At 39.3% G+C, this 16040-nt stretch overlaps 1 protein-coding gene across 1 annotated transcript in view; it reads left to right on the top strand.

The window, feature by feature from the left end:
- Positions 1-16040, top strand: part of EIF2AK3 (eukaryotic translation initiation factor 2 alpha kinase 3) — a 45366-nt gene that overhangs the window by 22732 nt on the left and 6594 nt on the right. Inside the window, exons 3-13 of the mRNA XM_082314990.1 lie at positions 102-296; positions 2182-2312; positions 4382-4616; positions 4879-5041; positions 6367-6504; positions 7025-7147; positions 7713-7933; positions 8289-8401; positions 9491-9613; positions 10871-11020; positions 12040-12808. Of these exons, the coding sequence (XP_082171116.1) occupies positions 102-296; positions 2182-2312; positions 4382-4616; positions 4879-5041; positions 6367-6504; positions 7025-7147; positions 7713-7933; positions 8289-8401; positions 9491-9613; positions 10871-11020; positions 12040-12808 (2361 nt within the window). The remainder of the gene's footprint in view (positions 1-101; positions 297-2181; positions 2313-4381; positions 4617-4878; positions 5042-6366; positions 6505-7024; positions 7148-7712; positions 7934-8288; positions 8402-9490; positions 9614-10870; positions 11021-12039; positions 12809-16040) is intronic.

The following is a 16040-nucleotide window of genomic DNA, read 5'->3' as shown; positions in this document are numbered from 1 at the left end:
ACTGTACTTGCTTATACAGCATTTCTGTTTCCATTTGTGATCTGTGTGTTTTGATAAAATTGTGGTTAAAGGGTAGCTAACCTTCAATTCAATTATTTTAGGTATTTGGAAATAAGATGATAATCCCTTCCTTGGATGGGGACCTTTTCCAATGGGACCGGGATCGAGAGAGCATGGAAGCAGTTCCTTTCACAGTTGAATCTCTTCTGGAGTCATCCTACAAATTTGGCGAGGACGTTGTCTTAGTTGGAGGAAAGTCTTTGACGACCTATGGGCTGAGCTCATACTCAGGGAAGGTAAGAGCCTGGAAAGTTGCCTTGTGTATGTGCATTTTGAGCACTGTCCTGCAAATAGGTTGCTCTTGAGATTAAACTGTAGTACATCTGAAGCATACAAGTGTGCGGCACAAAAGAGCAGAGTCTGAGCTTCTTGGGCAACAAATGCAGCGGACTGGAGTAAGGCTAACAGCTGGTGCAGTTAGATGGTATGGCTGAGCCCCTCACTGGATCTCCTCCTGCCTGTGAGCTCCTGCTGTATCCCCTGTGCTGGCTTTAACGCTTGTCTCACCCTTTGCTAAGCTGATTCAACTTGCTAACCCGACAGAAAACTGTTCACTTTTTATTGGGTAAATTTTGTTCTGGGTTAGCTGTAGCCAGCTCAGCAAGGGGTTGGGGAGTGCCAGAGCCAGCACAAGGGAAGGGACAGGGATTTTTTGACCAGAGGTGAGTAAGGGGGGGGTAAAAAGAGGGATGACCCCTTTCTACCGAGCTGGGAGAGGAGTTCAGCTTCATCATATCATTCTGCTTGAAGTAGACTTTGCTGTTCAGCTTACTGCGTATCAAAGGCGGCTTTAGGTGACACACTTCTTTCACCACTAATTTCAGACTTTTCACAACTAATGAGGGATAGCTGGTTGAAAACAAGAAAAACATTCAACATATGCAAAAGTTTAAGACTTGTAGTTGTTGTCAGCAGGTTTACTATCTCTTAGAAGAAGTTCTCCTTACATTTTAAAGTCACATGCAAAAGTTAAGTTGAAAACTGCTTGCTATCTGACTGGTTCACAAAGTATTTTTCTTCTGAAATCCATTGGTTAAAAGTTGTATATTTTGAAAAAACACAGAAGAAAAAAAGGCTAGAAAAAGCACAGGAATTAATTGCATTATTCAGAGTCCTAGAATTGACATCCCCCTCCCTGTCCTTAATGTCAGATGTCATTAAAATGCTTGTAGATACTTTGTGTAGTAAAGAACAGACATTTGCTAAATACATTTTAATGTAGAACACTTCTATGGCATGGTGCAGAGTGATCACTAGTGATAAAGAGCATAGACCCAAAACAAGAGTTCATGAAGTCATTTTGATTTCCTCATTGATAGCAGAGGGCAGTGTGCACCAACAGGCTGCTCCTCCCCCAGTGTTCAGGAAGTGGAAATTTCGGTTTCTGCTTTGATTCCTGGCTTATGCTCACAGCAGCAAAGGTGCCACATAGAGGAAACAGTGCCTGACTCTTCCCCGTTGAGACTTTGGGCAGTCTGTTGTCTTCGGCAGTACGATGCCGATTCAGACTTCCTGGAAGTGTGTTCAACTCGCTTTTCAAAAGACAGTTGCCTGTATAATCCAAATTCTGTTTGAGATTGGTACTGTTGCAAACTTTGTGGGACTGTGAGAGTTGAATAAGGACTGCTTTCCCCATTAATAGCTGACAAGGTGAAGGGCAAAGGCTCTGCACTATTTTATATAAGTCTATAGCACTTCATTTGAAGCTAATAGACTTATGCTGAGACAAATACAGCACGAAAGCAGAATTACGCTGTGGGTCTCATAGGAATGTTTTTTCGGTGCCCATAGAAATAGTGGGATAAGAGAGAGCTAAGATTTCTTTCTGTTAGAAGGAGAAATACGTGCAAAATATAGTGAAAAGATAGTCAAAATAGCCCAAACGGTAGACTTACAAGAATCTGTTGAAACTTCTAGTTCTGAAAAGCCCTTACCTCTTAAACCATGCTTTTCAACATCCCTCAATTCGATCATCTAAAATCAAGGAGCCCCAAATCACCTGCGAGCCAAAAATGTGTTGTAAGGATTGTTAGCTTTGAATATTGCTGTTGATTGCATTTGTTTGTCTTGAAGTTCTTCAGAACTTCAGAGCACATGCGAGTCTCTTGCCCTGTCCCTTAGGTGAAGTACATCTGCTCAGCTATGGGCTGTCGCCGGTGGGATGACGATGAAACAGAGCAGGAAGAGACGCTCCTTTTGCACCGAACCCAGAAAACGGTCCGTGCTGTTGGACCGCGCAGCGGCAATGAAAAGTAAGTGTAAGAATTGTTCAAAAACAATTAGATAGAGGTAAGTTCTTAATACATAATGCTTTAAGGACTTGACCTTCTTTTTACTTTCATTAGATTAGGAATTGCACAAGTGAGTTTAGAGTGTTAACCAAAGGAATGCACCAGTCTGTTGGCTAGGATCTAACCCCTTTGCCCTTCAGTGCTTTTGAAAAATGTCTTGAACTTCAGTTTTACAGATGATTAGACAGAAGAGATATGTGCACATATTTATTCCCTCTAAATCAAATGAAAATCACTTTTCTTGTCCTTGCATACCTCAAAAGAGTTTCACTGCTCTACTGCACAAGGCAAATGTCACTAATGTTTGTTCCAACTGTTGATTTTTGTGCAGAAGGAGACAGTTTAAAAGTCTTCTTATGACCTACTGATTAACTTTTAAGTTCTTTACCTACTCATGGTAACTGTCACTGTATTTTTTTTTTTATACTTGATGTCTTCAGCTTTCATTTTAAGTTGGTATTTTAAAATGTCTTCAGTCTTACTTTTTAAAAGTCCCATTCTTAAATCTACTTTGTTCATTTCACAACGAGGTGGTCTGTTCTTTACAAGCTGTAGAAACTGGTTCAGTCTGTGACTTTCTTAATGCTGTCACGTTGAAATTTTAATACATCAAGATTTCTATAAAAACACCAACATGTATTCTACTAAAAAAAAAGAAAAAACTTCATAAAATACAGGTTTAAAAGGCTGGTTGCCATACGTAGATACAGTAACTGCCCCACGATTCAGTGGAGAACCAGTCATTGCCTGTACGCCTGCTCCCTCTTCTGTTTGCAGCAGGATTTGACAGGTTGTGCATCTGTAATCTATCAGAGATAACCTAATTAGAACTGCAATAGGTTAGCAGATCAGATGCCTGAAAAGAGAAATCTTGGGTTCCGTGGATCTTGGAGACTGATATTGGCAGGGAGAGGTATGTCATAAAAACATGCCTTTTCCTTCATACATCTTTTTCAAAAACATAGTGTGACATCTTGCGCACCAGAATACTCCTGTCTTTGTAGTCAGAAACAGAGGTGCTCTCCTGGTGACACAGTATGGCTGCTGGGGAGTTTACAGGATAGATCTGGGGTTTTAATCCAGAGAAAGAAAAACTTTTAATAAATCAGCTGAATATATAAAATATGCCAAACTTTTACCATAAGGGTGTAAATTCTTTAAGGAGACAGTTCAGGCTCCTGGTGGTTGCCAGATGGGTCCTAAGAAACTTTGGGTACCCAAACATACTGTTCAAGAAGTATTTTCCCCCTTCTTGCTGTTCAAGACGCAAACTTGCCGTCCTTTCCCATCTGTGTCTTCTCCTCAGCATTGGGCTATATCATGGAGAAAAAAAAAAAAAAAAGAATTATTCTTTCTCTTTCTGAAAATAATTTTCAGTTTCTGCCCTAGTTTGTCAGTTTACAAAAATTAAAGAGCTTTTGGCTATGCGAGACAACTCTGTGTTCCTTACACAGTTGCATTTTTTCAATGTTAACCTATGGGACATGAGTGATCCTGGTTTTATGAAGTGCCTGTCAAAGAGATCCTGTGTTAGGTTGTGTGTGCGATTAAAACAAAAAGAAAAGCATTGTCCCTCCCTCAGCTTGAAAAACGTTATGTTTCAAATTAAATCCGCTTTATTAATGAAGAGAAATACATCTTGTGTAGAATGCTGCTTCCGAAATGCTTTATACTTGTTGCTTTCGTCAGCTACATAACATTTTCCTACTAAACAGTCCCAGCTGTACTGCTTGATGATTTTAATTGCCCTCTCCATATACTAAACCTTTAATGCCATTGGCCCTAATTCATCAGCTGTTTTCTCAACTCACCCATCATGTTGGACAAGATTACTCAGCTTGTTTGGTTTTTATTCTGGATTAGCGCTCCCCCTCCTGGTGCAGTTGTGTTCAGTTGACAAGCTGAGCGTTTACTGTGAAAATACGGGCCAAATATAGGTAATTCAGTTTAAGAATCTTCTGGGTGGAGGATTTGGGGCTTCCTTGAAATGTATAAGTTGTTTCTACAAAGTTTTTGTCTTTTTCTTTAAGGTGGAATTTCAGCGTTGGTCACTTCGAGCTGCGCTATGTCCCAGATATTGAAACTAGAGCGGGATATATTGAGAGCAATTTTAAATCAAATATGAACAAAGAAGAAACAAAAATTATTTCGGATGTGGATGAGCAGGAAGCTATGATGAAAGATACAGTAATAAAGGTCTCGGTAGCTGACTGGAAGGTGATGGCTTTTAACAAACGAGGAGGACATCTGGAATGGGAATACCAGGTAGGGGAAAAGACAGAATATTAAATGTAACAAATGTAGAAGTTTTGCAGCATCATTGATGATGTCTTTCATCTTGGGTTTCAGGTGCTGTCTTTGTAAAGAAGCACACATCTGCTTGTAATTTTTTTAACTGAAGTTCTGACTTTGAGCTGCTACATCTGTTACAAAAACTAAAGGAATTTAAGCACATTGTTTAGCATTATTCTTATATAATATTTAGTTAATAAAACATTAATTTTCCAGTTAACTCTCTCTTCTTCAGTTTTGCACTCCAATTGCTTCTGCATGGCTGGTTAAGGATGGCAAAGTAATTCCAATTAGTCTGTTTGATGACACAAGTTACACTGCAAACAATGAAGTATTGGAAGATGAAGAAGATCTTGTGGAAGCTGCCAGAGGAGCCACAGAATCCAGTGTCTATTTGGGTGAGACACCAACTGCAGCGTTTTCTGTAGTAAACGTTATTTTCTTTGAGCTTGTAGTAAAGCAGATCTTTCTGTACTGGTAGATTACAGTTAACAGGAGCTGTAACATGTCCAGTCTGATATTCTGCATAATGAAGGCTGTTAAATTTAACCCACATTGCTTTATAAAGCCCAAAAATTGAGGCTTCACTAACATATCTCCCAGAAAGGCACCTTGACTTGATTTAAAGACTTTCAAAAGGTAGAGATGTGTTCTTGTCTCTTCCTAGCCTGCTCTCGTCATCTTTGCTGTTGTCATTCAAAGTCAGTGTTCTGTCTACCCGTCTTAGAAATTCTGACAATTACAGAAGGTGCAGTATACCTTTGGCTATGGCAGATTTAATATCTATGACTGTTTAGCCTAAACAGTGATAGTTAAAAGATTGATTTGTTGTTGTTGTAGTTTCCTTTTTCAAAACCAAAACATTTCAAAACCATAAATCTTTTCCATTTTGGTTCTGAAATGTTCACTGCTTTGTAGTTTCAGTATGTCGGAGATGATTGAAAGTCTTGAAACTTTTAAAGATAGGTTTATAACTAACAAGGCAGTCTTATTGCTTGGTAAGAATAAGCAATATCTCCCTCTAGCCAGCTAATTTGTTATATTCATTTTTTCCTCTACACTGATTACAGTAACTTACCATGAAGAAATTTCAGTTAAGATTCTATGTGACTAAGTTTTCATCCAGCTGTCAGAATTCATTTGATGTGGTTTTTGACAATTTGAAATACAGTGGTCCCAGGTCCTTCTTCCTCTCAGCTGTCTGTCTGTCTCTGAGAGGTGGACGTGCTTTGGTTTTCTAAGACTTTTGTTTGCCTTAACCTTTTTCTAGAAGTCTTTACACCTTGTAGCTTTCCTGTTAGTGGTTACACAGGTAAAGAATAACACTAGGAAGAAGCCAGATTGTTCCAGCCTTCCTGGTAATGGCTGTTGAGGAGTAATCTGTACCAGCATTAACAAGGGTAGGAAAGAAGTTTGAAAGAAGCCTTACCTATGCAAAGCCCAAGCTGCTTTATAGCTCTTAAAAATCACTGGTATTTTTCTGCAGCCTCTGCTCTCCACCAGTGAAAATGAGATGACCTGATCTCTTGCTTTTCTAGAACAAAGGGAACATATTACTTGAGTTCATCCAGCCTAGTAATGAGAGTCAGTATCTCAGATTCTCAGAATATAAAGAAACATTTTCAAAAATGTTGTTAACCACTTCTTTTAACTGGGCAATTTTATGCTGGGGGTGAAGAGAACTAAATTTTAAGACTAATATGCTCTATGGTGTATTACTCAGGTATGTACAGGGGCCAGCTGTATCTTCAGTCATCAGTCAGAATTTCTGAGAAATTCCCAACTAACCCAAAGGCTCTGGAATCCAGGAATGATAATGCAATTATACCTCTTCCCAAAATCAAATGGAAACCTTTAATCCGTAAGTAGCAATTCAGAGTTTCATTTACTGTCCTAGCTCTGAAAAGACAGGACATCTTTCTGATTTCCAATATGTATCAAGCTAGTCTAATGTTTCCAGCTGCAAACCAGTTCAGGAACTATCTTTGTGCTTTATTAATTGTTTATTTTTTCCCTAATTAAATGTTTAATGTCTGCTTTCTTTTACTACGAATTTTACAGGGGCTTTTTTAATAATGAAGTGTTGGTCTTCTAAATCAAGCCTTTCTACAAAAGGAGGAAGAAGTTTTTTTGCAGCGATGTGAATATGAGTGAATTGACTTGTCCAAAACTAGTATTTTGGCATGGGGGGAGAGATGTTAACTAATAGTTACCTTAAAATACCCTTCTTAATGTTCCTTGCATTAATTTTGGTTCTCATGGTCTGGTCCAACAGACATAGGATTTCTAAGATTATGTAATTGGAGTTCTCATGAAATTCATACAAGAATAGGATTTTTATAACAATTTAGCTCAGCAAATTGTGTCTTTTCTGTGCTTAGATTCTCCTTCCAGGACTCCAGTGTTGGTGGGGTCTGATGAGTTTGATAAGTGTCTCAGCAATGACAAGTATTCTCATGAAGAGTACAGTAACGGAGCACTTTCAGTTCTGCAGTATCCGTATGGTAGGTGGAAGTCCCAAATTTTGAAAAGTTTCAAATGGCCAGGTTTACCCATTTATTATCTATGAGATTCAATAATTGACCATTTGTTTGATTAACCAGGAAATTATTGCCCAAACTAGGATTTCCAAGTTGTGCTGTGTGTACAATTAGTGCCACACAGAGCACTTCAGTGTGCCAGGAATTGCTACTGCAGAGGAATTGTGTGTTTGTCGTTGCCACTGATAGTTGGTCCCAGTGGGAAAAGCTTGTGAATTATTTTTTTCAGAATTTGCTAACAGTGCTAGAGACTCAGCCTTGCAGTATAAAGTTTTCCATATGGAAGATACTCTGCTTTAAAGTTATCAGTGGTCAGGCCTTCGGAGGTGGTAAAGTTTGATTGGAGACCTAGTTGCCATGGAGTCCACAACCTTGATTAACTGAATTTGCTTATGTGCCCTTTAAAATCATGGGACATGCAAACAAAAATACCTTCTGTCTATTGAGGAAACCTATTAATGAGACTACAAAATTGTTTTCTAGTTACCTGCAAGTAAATCTATACCCTCTTTGTGTCTTTTATACACAGATAATGGTTATTACTTACCCTACTACAAGAGAGAGAGAAATAAACGTAGCACCCAGATCACTGTTAGATTTTTTGATGATACGAATTACAAGAACATTCGCAAAAAAGATCCTGTTCTTCTGCTTCACTGGTGGAAAGAAATCGTTGGCACCATTATATTTTGCATTGTGGCCACAACTTTTATTGTACGCAAACTTTTCCATCCCCATCCTTACAGCAGAGTAAGTATTTTTTTTCTGAATCCTGAATACAGAGGGTATTATTCTAGCCTTTTCTTTCGGTTTTGAGTCTGCAATGAGTAATATTAATAAAGTTAATAACTAATGAGATAACAAAATCAAAAGCCTAAATTTATTGCTTAATCTATCTGTGAAGGCTGTCAGCTGCCATGTACAATTTGCTTAACTGCTTCAGCAAGGAGATTAGACTGCTTCAAGCATATCTGAAGTCTTTGGAGATACTGACACTGAAATTATTTAATGCCATATCTAGGGGTACAGACTGGTCTCAAGTACTTAAGGAGTTGAATTTTTTTGTTTGTTTGTGTTTTATTCTTGTTTTGGTAACCTGTGTTAGCTGCGGAAGGAATCTGAAACACAGTGTCAGACTGATAGTAAATATGAGCCCACTTGTGGAGATGTTAAAGACACCAGCTGGAGTGATGTCAAGAACTCTGGATACGTGTCAAGGTGAGCTCAGTTCAACGCACCACGTACAGGGTTTTTAGTCCGTGTGACAGCTAATGCTACCTGGAGGAAAGGGCAGGTGTTCACTTGTTGTTACCTACCCTAGTCCTGTGACCTTGCGGGATAATCAGCAGCTGACACAAAGAACCCTGTCACCCCATGACCGATGGGAGGTTGCAGTTATGATTAGTCTAATGATTAGTTATGATTAGTTAGTTATGATTAGTCTCCAATCCTGGAGAGCCTACAGGATACCTGTGATCAGGAATGTTGCTCTCGTATTTCCTGCTGATATGTGAAATGGAAGATTGATTCTTGAAGGTCTTAATCAATGTTTACTCCCTCTGTTTCTATGTTTATGGATTAGAGCAGAGAAAGGCAATTGCAGATGGAAACAGATGATGTTTTATATACTCTGCAGAACAAGCAGACTATATTTGGAACAAACCTTTGTTGCTGTTATGAAGGAGTTGGTTAAGACAGAAGGGTGTATAGGGGCGTGTGATGATACTCTGGAGAAAATGTGATCATTTCCTGCACATTTGTGACTCACTGAAAATAAGAACTGGAGTCTTTAAAATGAGGAAGAATAAGAAGGGTAGTGAGATTTAACAACAGTGATGTTTTGGAAGGGATGCTTAGAAGGACTGGCTGCAGAAATAGTTATTTGGGGTGGGGTTAAAGGGAAATCATGATTTAGAAAATACTGTGCTGTCACCACCTAGGTTGGGTATAGAAACTTAGGCTGCGTGCTTACGGGATCATGGACCATGAGCGTGTGACCTGATATTCTGAAAAGCTTCTTCAGTTTGTCATGTGCATGCATAATGGATCTTGCTGGGTTGTGATAGACACTGAATAAATGCATAATCAGCAACTGTCCATTTCATAAATAGGTAACCATCTGATTGCCTCAGTGGGTGAGCAGGGAAAAACGATGAGAAATGCGTCAAGTCATTCAGCATGTTTTGCCTGTACAGAAATATTTCACTCTTAGTCATAAATGACTTTATTTTTCTATCTATACAAATGCATTTTTTTTCTTCTATCCTTCCTCCATTCTTCTGTCCCTTCCTCACGCCCTTCTCCTAGATATCTGACAGATTTTGAACCAATCCAGTGTCTGGGTCGTGGAGGTTTTGGAGTAGTTTTTGAAGCCAAAAATAAAGTGGACGACTGCAACTATGCTATCAAAAGGATCCGTTTACCTAACAGGTAATGAATGAGTTTGTTGAGATATAGAAGAGGTAATGAATGAATGAATGGTGGGATCCCGTCCTACACTGAACCATCTGTTCCTGAACTGGTTTCCCAGATACTACATTAGGATGAATGACATACTTTTAAATGGGGGGGCTGACTTAGTTTTGGCATCAAGATTTTGGCATATGTCATCACAGCAGAAGGGTGACCTGCTTGGCTAAAATACTTGCATAGCAGGACCCTTGTGAGGATGCTGCGGCTCCATGGGAACTCCTTTGATTTCCTTGATGAATAGAGCCTTTAATAACAGGACCAGTTATTTGTAGCACTGTTAATTTGCTTCTCTCCTTCCTCTCCTTACCTTTCCTACTCCACCTTCTCTTTTTCTCTCTCCCTCACCAGCTTTTCTGATTCCATTTGTCCATTTGTTTCATTTTCTGGTCCCACAACCCCTACCTTTTCTTTCAGTCATAGGTGGTCAAGCCATGCTGCTGAATTACCCTACACAGAGCTTGCAGCACTTCCTTTTAGTGGGAGATGGGAGACACTGCTTCTGGAAATCTCAAGTTAGAACAGCAACAGGCAGGCCAGTAGAGGGAGGGGGTAAAGCTATGAAATCTAGAATTACTATTTTTTTTTACTGTGTTAAATAAGCGTGACTAAGATTAAAGGTTTTGTTCAGAAATTCAAGGTAGCCTAAATTCTTCTTTTCCAAGCATATTCAAACCCATTAAATAAAACCATCGACTTCATTTGATCCGGTTACGGTCTTATGAAGAGAGATTATTTACTTCAGTAAGATAGCAGGCTACCTGCTTTCCTGTCCATGAAACAGAGATAGTCTTTATGCAGTCTCCTTATGTTACGCCAATTAAAAAAGAAATACTAAGGTATTACTGTCTGTCTTCTTTTGTGTCAGTGTCTTCTACATCCCTGTAGAATATTGCTGTTTAGTGGTCTTTTTTCTATCTTTGTAAACAGTTGAGAGCAAGATGAACCTTTTCTTCTCAGTTTTGCTGCCCGTAGTTATTTGAAAAAGGATGACTATGTACTTAGCTGTTATGAGCACATACTGCTCCTCCACACTTCTAACTTAAAGGAGTTACTCTGGGGGATTTAAGACATAGCTGGGTTTTGGTGTGAAGAGCAATACTACTGGCCTGGTTTATACTGGGTTATCTTTGATTAAATTCCTTTGCAGAAATTTCTGTGCCATGTCGTTGCTTTACATGACCGTGTCTCTGTTTTTCTTCTCACCCCAAATCCTAGGGAGCTGGCTCGTGAAAAGGTGATGCGGGAAGTCAAGGCGTTAGCTAAACTTGAGCATCCAGGTATTGTTCGGTATTTCAACGCGTGGCTGGAAGCTCCACCTGAGAGATGGCAGGAAAAGATGGATGAACAGTGGTTGAAAGATGAAAGGTAACTTGTGGTTTTTTTAACAATTGAATTTGACATTGTACATCAACAGAACTGGACAACTGGTAGATGATCCAGGAAGGTGGAGGGACTACCTAGGAAAGAGACGGTTATTAACTTAGCCTATCAACTTTTCAATTGAACAAGGTACAAACATATCACACTTGTGTGTAGCATCTCTCGATTTTTGGGTCTTCTGCTGTGTTACGGTCCTTCTTTCAGCTTAGGAAACATCTTGTAGTTATTAATTTAACTTCTGTAATTGAATCTTCAGGTGGTTGGAAGGTTGGAGCAATGCTACTGTGATTCAATTTTAAACTTCGGCATCTCTGTCCTCTTTGTTCCTTTCCACTGCTTTCCTCCTCTTTGTTTTGGTTTAGATGGATCTGGTTCAGTACTCCCAACGGCTGGATGAATTTATTTCAGCATAAATCTGTGAGGGATAATCAGAGTGGCGATTTGTAAAGCTTGATAGAAGTAGGTTAAAAATGGAAAATTTAGATAAAGGAGTTAGATGATGTTAAGAGAAAGGAAAAAGTGGGTGTATGTTAGCATTTCATGAATGAGGCCTAATACAAGGCTATTTAGTGGTCTCATAATAACATCTTAACATGCCTAACAATTTTTAGAATACAGCGACCTTTATATTTCAGGCACCAATTTAACATTTCACAGCTGTAATTCTTCCAAGGCACTTTAAATAGTCATTGCAGTGCCTGTTCTAAAGGACTGAATTTCTTCAAGCTGAAGATGAGTCTGATTGCACATTGGGAATCCAGGCAGTAGAGCTTGCTAAATATTCCTTTATCCACACTCTTGTCTCAATGAGAAAACATGATCCTTGCTAAGAAAAACAGATGCTAAATCCTACTTATTAGTGATTCCCACACTTGGGTGGTTATTTAACGTTATGGTATGACACGGTTCTCAGAGGTAGCCGTTGTTAAAACCTGGGCTTCTGAAAATGCATTTCTAGTGGAATGAAGTTCTGTGGTATTGATCTCTTGATTTTGTTTTTCTAGCACTGATTGGCCCCTCAGTTCTCCCAGTCCGATGGACGTCCCATCATTTAAGATCAGAACAGAGCCATTTTCTACAAAGGAGCACATTGAAGTTATTGCCACTTCATCAGAGAGGGTAAGGTCCGTAGGAATACCCTGTGGTCAGTCCGATTCATCTGGAAGCCAGTTTTCTCCTCTGGAATTTTCTGCCACAGACAACAGGGACTTACACCAGTCAGATGATCCACTATTGAACCTTCAGGACAGTGTCCTTACAGGCTGTGATGTAGAAGACAGTACTATCAACAATAACGAGCTGGGTCACTCCTTGGAAATGTGTTCTTCAGCTGTTCCTGTTGTACACCTGAGGGAAGGGACCTCCTCTTCTATTGTCTTTGAGGATTCTGGTTGTGGAAATGCTTCTAGTAAGGAAGATAAAATTGATGTTTCACAAAATGAAACTCTTTCTGAGGATAAGGCAAAAAGTACAAAGGAATCCGATAACAAGAAATCTGCTTCAGGAAGTCCCCTCTCTGTTTCTCCTCCAAGGCCAACAAGTTTAAGCCTGGACCTTTCTAAAAATATTACAGAAAAAGTCAAGCCCACCTCTCCGAAGGTGTATCTTTACATCCAGATGCAGCTCTGCCGGAAAGAGAACCTTAAAGACTGGATGAGCAGAAGATGCATGATAGAGGAGAGGGAAAGGACAGAGTGTCTGCAGATATTTCTGCAGATAGCTGAAGCGGTTGACTTTCTGCATAGCAAAGGATTAATGCACAGGGATCTCAAGGTTTGTATTCATAGGTTACTGTAGGAAACGTGTTACCTTTTATTTATTCATTGGTGTGATCATCACTGAATGCCTGAACTTTCCAAATTCTGGTTGTAACTGGTTGTCTCGCTGGCTGTGTCCTATAGGCAAACGTTTTCTGGTTTAGTACTGTGAGATTACCTTTGAAGCTATCATAACTTGAATTGGCTGTGCCTAAAGTGTCTTACAAAAGTCTCTGGTGCTGTGAAATCCCTGAAACACATGGACTGACTCAAATGGCATCACAGGGTAGCTGTCCCTCCACTGCGTTACAAACTTGAACATCGACAATTCCAAATTTGACTGCTTTTAATACAGCAGTGCCAGGCTCTTTAGCTCAGTGTCAAGTCCTGCTTTAAACTGACAGATCATGAGTGCGTGGATACAGGTTAAAATTTTTTTGTATGTGGAAGTAACATGGCATTGGAGACAAATCCTGCTAAAATAGTTGACTCTTATCAGTGACCTCAGCATGGGTGTTACAAAAGCTGAGTTAACATCTGTACAATAGGTACAGTGCTCCAGGAAATAAACATTAATCGTTCATTATTGCAATTAAAGTCTTTCTTACAGCAAGAATTCTTGTACCTGGCATAGATCAGCTGCATTTGGTTTATGGCATATTTAATTCAGGTTCTTTATACAGGCTTGTCCATTGCTGAGCCATGTGGCAAAGAAAGCTATTTTGGATCTTGTTCTACGATTTCAAGTGAAACAGATAATTGGCAGTGTTAGGTTCACGGTTGGACTCGGTGATCTTAAAGGTCTTTTCCAACCTAAACGATTCTATGATTCTAATTCTGGTATTTTCCTCCTTCTTTCTATAGCAATACTGCCTAAGAGCAGCAGTGTTACTCCTGGCTAGAGAAAGTAAAAATTAAGTATTGCCGTTCTAGGACTGAAATGTGAGCTGTCCTGGAGTTGAGTTCTGGATCAATGCTGACTACCATAATGCAGCTTTCTGAAGGATTCGTAATCTTTTTAATGCCTGGTAACATCCAGCCAGTTAAGACTGGGAAAGGTGGTTTTTACCTCTGGCGTTTAATGTAACTGAAGTCAGGAGTTAACTTTTGTACCTTTTCTTTCATTTTGCTTCTGATCCTATGTGATTGTCTAACCTTGCTGGAACTTTTAGCACTGGAAGTGTCAGTATGTTACCAAATACCAGAATTTACTTGAAGTCCCCATCTGAAGTTAGTCTTACTGTTATAAGCTCTGAGAAATGGATTGCTTTTGCCAAACGGTGGAGAGGCAGTTCCTGTTTCTCTTTGCTTATTTGAGGAGGCATTAATACCTACCTCAGTGGAGTAAATACTGAAATTATTATAACCGTTGTTGTAGCTTCTCAGATGGTAATCATTTGGTATCAGTAGAAACAAAATAAAAATGCCACCTTGATGTGGCAGTAAAAGGGGATTCAAATTCAGTAACACTGAAAGGATATGTCAAAGTTAGAAAAACTCATGAACCCATCCAAGTATTTTTTCCCCATTGGCATTAAGCAATTACCTTGAACCAGTTATCTGAAAAATCTTTAGTGCTTGAGAAACTGACCAGAAAAGTAATTAAATCCCTATACAAATAAGTTGCTCGACTTGTTAATTAATAACCTGTTTTAACAATACTGTCAGCTGTAACTCTCTGCAGTCTTTACTGAGGTCACGCTTCAGTAAAGCTTATGCAGATCTTCACTTAAAGCTGTATTAGTCTTAATCAGCGATTGTGTATTGTTTTTTTGAAACATCTTAAAAGTTCAATGTTGGCAGCAATTTGAATAAGAGATTTTATTTTGTTTACTTGGTATAAATGACTTGGAAAGGCTCTCCCTGAGTGAACAGCTTCCTGCTGCAGAAAGCTTCCCATATGTGTATAGAGGTTATTCTTGGATCTGGAAGTTTGTCTGTTACGTGTTAATTTGGTGAAAACAACAGCCAGTATATTTAATTTTTTTCTCTAGTTTTCAGAAGCTTCTTGGAACAGATCTCACCTAATTTTGTAATTTGTCCAAGAGATTGGTCATGTAACCCTAAGTTCGTGCCAGCATGAATAAGTAAATAACCTGCCAAGCTGTTTTGTCTGTGCTAGAGGCAGAGCTGGCTGATAGCAGAGGCCAGTTCTTGCTCCCACTGGCACTGACAAAAACCCATTGACCTATGTGAAACTAAATTTGTATGCGTGCATATTAAAAGATTGACGAAGATCTTTTAAATATTTAAATTAACAGTGCACATTGAGATGCATTAATTAGGCTCCTACTAATCAGAGATACCGTAATGACAAGATGGCAGGAATTTAGGTAGGCAGTTGAATAGGTCACAGTTCAAATTCTTTTGTAGAAAATGAATTACAGTAGCAGAACTCTGTCTGTCAAGTGAATTTACTGTTATTCCCAGGATAAGCCGTCGGTCATGCTTGACAGCTCAAAAGAAATTGAGTTTCATAGAACTGCAAGAACAGTCTTAGATACATTTTGCAGCATTAATTGAATTAAACAGTAGTCTTCCAGATGTCTGTGTAGCTTATTCATATCTGTGAAAAAATGGGAATTCTTATTCTGATAGAAGAATCTGGAAAGAAATTTCTTTGTGCAGTTGGCAAGATAACTGAACTAGAGGGTGGTTGTATTCTTCTGATTTAAATCAAAATTGTGTGCATCTGCCTTAGACTTCCTCTTCCAAATGCAGTCTTGGTGGCTTATTTTTGCTGGCAGTTTGTGATAGCAGAGAGTCCATTCTCCTTAATTTATGGAAACTATATGCTAGCCTGTTGAGAGACAATCTGTTTTCAGCCGGAAAAGTACAAGAAGTAAAACCTCCTGTTAAGAAGAGTTTTGCTCCATGAAGCAAGACAGATCTTGTTGACTTCTTGTCTGTTGGTTGGAGGAGGAGGGCAATGCAGATCAAGGCAACAGGATACAAATCCGTAATGGAGATGTTTGTGCCTTGAGCATTAAAATTCTGATGTAAAGATTTTTGACAACGTGGGTGTGCAGTCAGAGGGTGGGTGCTGTATAAATGCTTCAGAGAGAGTCTGGAGACGCTGTGGGTTTGCAGAGTAGTAGCTTTTGTGGACTAAATGAGCTGTGACTCTGAAGGGCATGACATTCATTACAGGAAAATATAGCAGGAGATAAGGCCTGGCTCAGAAGGCAGTTTCAGAGGCAGGATGTGGGCACTGTGGAACTAACAAGTTGTATCTAACTATGTCTGTA

Source organism: Platalea leucorodia (assembly GCF_965183815.1).
Source record: "Platalea leucorodia genome assembly, chromosome: 6".
Lineage (NCBI taxonomy): Eukaryota > Metazoa > Chordata > Aves > Pelecaniformes > Threskiornithidae > Platalea > Platalea leucorodia.
This window is presented reverse-complemented; position numbering and strand designations above follow the sequence as displayed.